The sequence below is a fragment of the Monopterus albus genome, unplaced genomic scaffold (assembly GCF_001952655.1).
Source record: "Monopterus albus unplaced genomic scaffold, M_albus_1.0 scaffold292.1, whole genome shotgun sequence".
NCBI classification, from domain to species: Eukaryota; Metazoa; Chordata; class Actinopteri; order Synbranchiformes; family Synbranchidae; genus Monopterus; species Monopterus albus.
The window spans coordinates 108,713-112,781 of record NW_018128172.1 but is presented as its reverse complement, the minus strand read 5'-3'; the positions used below and the strand labels follow the sequence as shown (position 1 = coordinate 112,781).

General features: G+C 46.4%; 1 protein-coding gene across 1 annotated transcript in view; it reads left to right on the top strand.

The window, feature by feature from the left end:
* kpnb1 (karyopherin (importin) beta 1) overlaps positions 1-4,063 on the top strand; it is a 28,995-nt gene extending 24,932 nt beyond the window's left edge. The window contains exons 19-22 of the mRNA XM_020623093.1: positions 295-400; positions 2,168-2,282; positions 3,031-3,192; positions 3,508-4,063. Of these exons, the coding sequence (XP_020478749.1) occupies positions 295-400; positions 2,168-2,282; positions 3,031-3,192; position 3,508 (384 nt within the window). The 3' untranslated portion in view covers positions 3,509-4,063. The remainder of the gene's footprint in view (positions 1-294; positions 401-2,167; positions 2,283-3,030; positions 3,193-3,507) is intronic.
* Positions 4,064-4,069: the final 6 nt, after the last annotated feature.

Below are 4,069 nucleotides of genomic sequence, written 5' to 3'. Positions count from 1 at the left end.
GTGTGTGTGTGTGTGTGTGTGTGTGGTATTTTTAGTGTAGGTCAATCATTTTGACTTGGTCATTTGAAAAGTAGCTCACAAGGCAAAAAAGTGTGGGCACCCCTGGCATAGAAGATGTTTCCAAAAATGCTTCCAGTGTGTTTTGCCAGTAAGGATACAGGTGGGAGTCTGTTCTAACATGTAGCTGGTCCAGTCGAACCCACCAGTGTGTCTGTGTGGTCCAGAGTGAACATGCTCCACACTGGCCTCAGCAGAGACGGACCCAGTTTATGGTTTGTTTCCTGTTTGTTGCAGACGGACTACGACATGGTGGACTACTTAAACGAGCTGAGGGAGGGCTGCCTGGAGGCCTACACTGGGATCATCCAAGGCCTGAAGGGCGACCAGGAGAATGTCCACCGTAAGAGTCGCATGACACAACATGCAGGTCACTTGAGTGCACCCCATCAGGTGATGTCGGTTCCTCCTCCTGTCTGCAGTGAATCAGGAGGATTTTACGACATCACAGAGAAAGTCGGGTCTTTTTCACCCAGGAAGCTTCGGGCTGCAACTGTCCATAAAAACAGCTTCCTGGTTTTGCAGGACCCAACAAACAAGCAAACCAGACAGCAGCAGAGGATTTGAAAACTGATTTGACTGAATTTGTGCAGGAGGGATTTGTTTTACAGTCAGGGAAAACATTATTTGAACCCCAGCTGATTTTGTAAGTTTGCCCACTAACAAAGAAATGATCAGTCTACAATGTCAATGGTAGGTTTATGTGAACAGTGAGAGACACAACAGTAACAAAAAAATCCAGAAAAATGCATTACAAAAAAAGTTGTACATTAATTTGCATTTTCATGAATGAAATAAGTATTTGATCCCTTTGCAAATGTGCTTTAGTACTTGGTGGCAAAACCTTTGTTGGCAATCACAGAGGTCAGACGTTTCTTGTAGTTGGCCACAAGGTTTGCACACATCTCGGGGGATTTTGACCCACTCCTCTTTGCAGATCCTCTCCAAGTCATTAATGTTTCGTGGCTGATGTTTGGCAACTCGAACCTTCAGCTCCCTCCACAGATTTTCTATGGGATTAAGGTCTGGAGACTGACTAGGCCACTCCATGACCTTAATATGCTTCTTCTTGAGCCAATCCTTTGTTGCCTTGGCCGTGTGTTTTGGATCATTGTCATGCTGGAATACCCAACCACGACCCTGACTGAGGGAAGGAGGCTCTCACCCAAGATTTGACGGTACATGGCCCCATCCATCCTCCCTTTGATGCGGTGCAATTGTCCTGTCCCCTTGGCAGAAAAACACCCCCAAAGCATAATGTTTCCACCTCCATATTTGACGGTGGGGACAAACACGGCGTGTTGAGTTAATGCCAAAGAGCTCGATTTTGGTCTCATCTGACCACAACACTTTCACAACATGACCCATGTGGCCCTTGGACCCAAAAAGAACAATTTTACTCTCATCAGTCCACAAAATGTTCCTCCATTTCTCTTTAGGCCAGTTGATGTGTTCTTTGGCAAATTGTAACCTCTTCTGCACGTGCCTTTTTTTTAACATGAGATCTTGCATGGAGCTCCAGACCGAGGGAGATTGGCAGTTAATTTATGTTTCTTCCATTTGCGAATAATCGCACCAACTGTTGTCACCTTCTCACCCAGCTGCTTGGCGATGGTCTTGTAGCCCATTCCAGCCTTGTGTAGGTCCACAATCTTGTCCCTGACATCCTTGGAAAGCTCTTTGGTCTTGGCCATGGTGAAGAGTTTGGAATCTGGATTGATTGATTGCTTCTGTGGACAGGTCTCTTTTATACAGGTAACGAGCTGAGAGGGCTCCCAATGTCAGCTCGTTACCTGTATAAAATACACCTGGGAGCCAGAGATCTTGCTGACTGATAGGGGATCAAATACTTATTTCATTCATGAAAATGTAAATTACTATAACTTTTTTTGTAATGCATTTTTCTGGATTTTTTTGTTATTGTGTCTCACTGTTCACAAAAACCTACCATTGAAATTGTAGACTGATCATTTCTTTGTTAGTGGGCAAACTTACAAAATCAGCTGGGGTTCAAATCATTTTTTTCCCTGACTGTAACCTGTTTCTTCCGTTAACCCTTTATTTCCTCATGTCCTCCTTCCCTCCTCGATTTGTTCCTCGTCTGATGCAGCTGACGTGATGTTGGTGCAGCCTCGGGTGGAGTTCATCCTGTCCTTCATCCATCACATAGCTGAGGATGAGGACCACTCTGACGGCGTGGTGGCCAACGCTGCTGGGCTCATCGGGTGAGGCGCTGTGAACCGTCGCTCACACTGGGTCTTTAAGCATTTAGTCATGAGCCATGAATCGTAGCACAGGTCTGTTGGTCTGTGAGGAGAAATCATGCACCACTCTGAGCCAGTGAAGTACAACCCAACCACAACTGCTGAGACCAACGCAGACGCACACTTTACCTGACAGCACTTAGATTATTGACACTGGTGTGCCAAGAGTTTGTTCCAGGTTGGCTGGTAATGCAGACGCACAGTGACAGTTTGAGCGCAAGCCTGGGCTTTGAAGGGACACAGACACATAGTTAATGTATGTGGCTTCAGGTAACAGATCCAACGTAGGTCAGTGCTGGGAGCCTCATCAGTTAGCACTGAGGTGTCACGCTGCTTCATGTAGGAACACAAAGCCGGGGGGGCGGCATCGGCATCGTTGGTTGAAGTTTAGCCAACAAATCTGGCTAAATCTGACAGAATCAAGCTGGGATATCTGGAGCTGTTTGAGGATTTTTGCTTCTTGGGCCATTTTGCTACGAACAAACTTTACCTAAAATAAAAACAGAAAAAAGGGAAATGCAGAAAGAAATTGGGTAAATGGGAGAAGAGAAGTTTGTGTGTTTTCTGCTTCAGGAGTTTGACTTTATATTTTAGGATATTACTATTTGTTTTCCTTCATCTTTGTGTTTAGGTTCCTGTTTTCTTGACTGTTCATCTACATTAAATTTGGTGTGTGTGTGTGTGTGTGTGTGTGTGTGTGTGTGGTCAGTGACCTGTGCACGGCGTTTGGTAAAGACGTAATGAAGCTGGTAGAGGTTCGCCCACTCATCAACGACCTGCTGACGGAGGGTCGGCGCTCCAAAACCACCAAGACCAAGACGCTGGCCACCTGGGCCACCAAGGAGCTGCGCAAGCTCAAGAGCCAGGCCTGGTCAGTTTATTAGGGACACCTGTGTCAAGCAGTCAGTTGAATCCAACAGTCCTGTAGTAAATCTTCCTTCACGAAGGCGATAATGTTCAGTCTGTTTCACGGAGCTGTTGGTTCAGCTGTGTGATCACTAGAGGCTGTTGTAGAGATGTCAATACATCAGTACTGGAATCAGATCCATATTAATGTGACGACAGATGCATTCAGACCTTTTGTTTTGAAGTTTTCTTTTATATCTCGAAGCATTCACTTTAGTGTCACTGGGCGTGTTCCTGTTGTCTGTGCTGATGACTCTGTTTCTTCTTCTACTTCTCTCAGATTGTACCTGGCTGGGAGAGAGAGAGAGCGAGAGCTGTGAGAGATCGACATCCGTGAACAATAAGGACAAACTGCCCACCGGATTTAACTCTTCTGTCTTTGTCGGGTCGAAGCAGAAGTTGGGATGAGTGTCTGTGTGAGAGAGAGAGAGAGAGAGACGTGTGTGAGAGCGAGAGATGACATCACACGCCGATGACATCCCCACCCCCACCCCCCAGACTGGACTGACTTCCCCCTCCTCCCACCTGTAAACAAAAACAAACAAGAACTCTGAGCCCTCCCTCCTCCTCCCACAATCCACCTCTCTCGCTGTAGCCGGGCTCTCCTATGACATCATGATGTCGTCACTGACCCACTGTTGCCCCCGCCACTGGAGGAGGGGAAACGGATATAAACACAGCGGGGAAAAGAAAGACTAGTGGAATCAGAGACAAAAACTCGGGCGGACTTTGTGAACTTCTGTGGAAAACTTTAGATTTTCTTGCTCTTATCTTTTTTCTTCTTCTTCCGAGCAGTAAAACACATCTGGTGGAGAACCACCTCCACCTGCTCAGTTGGCAGC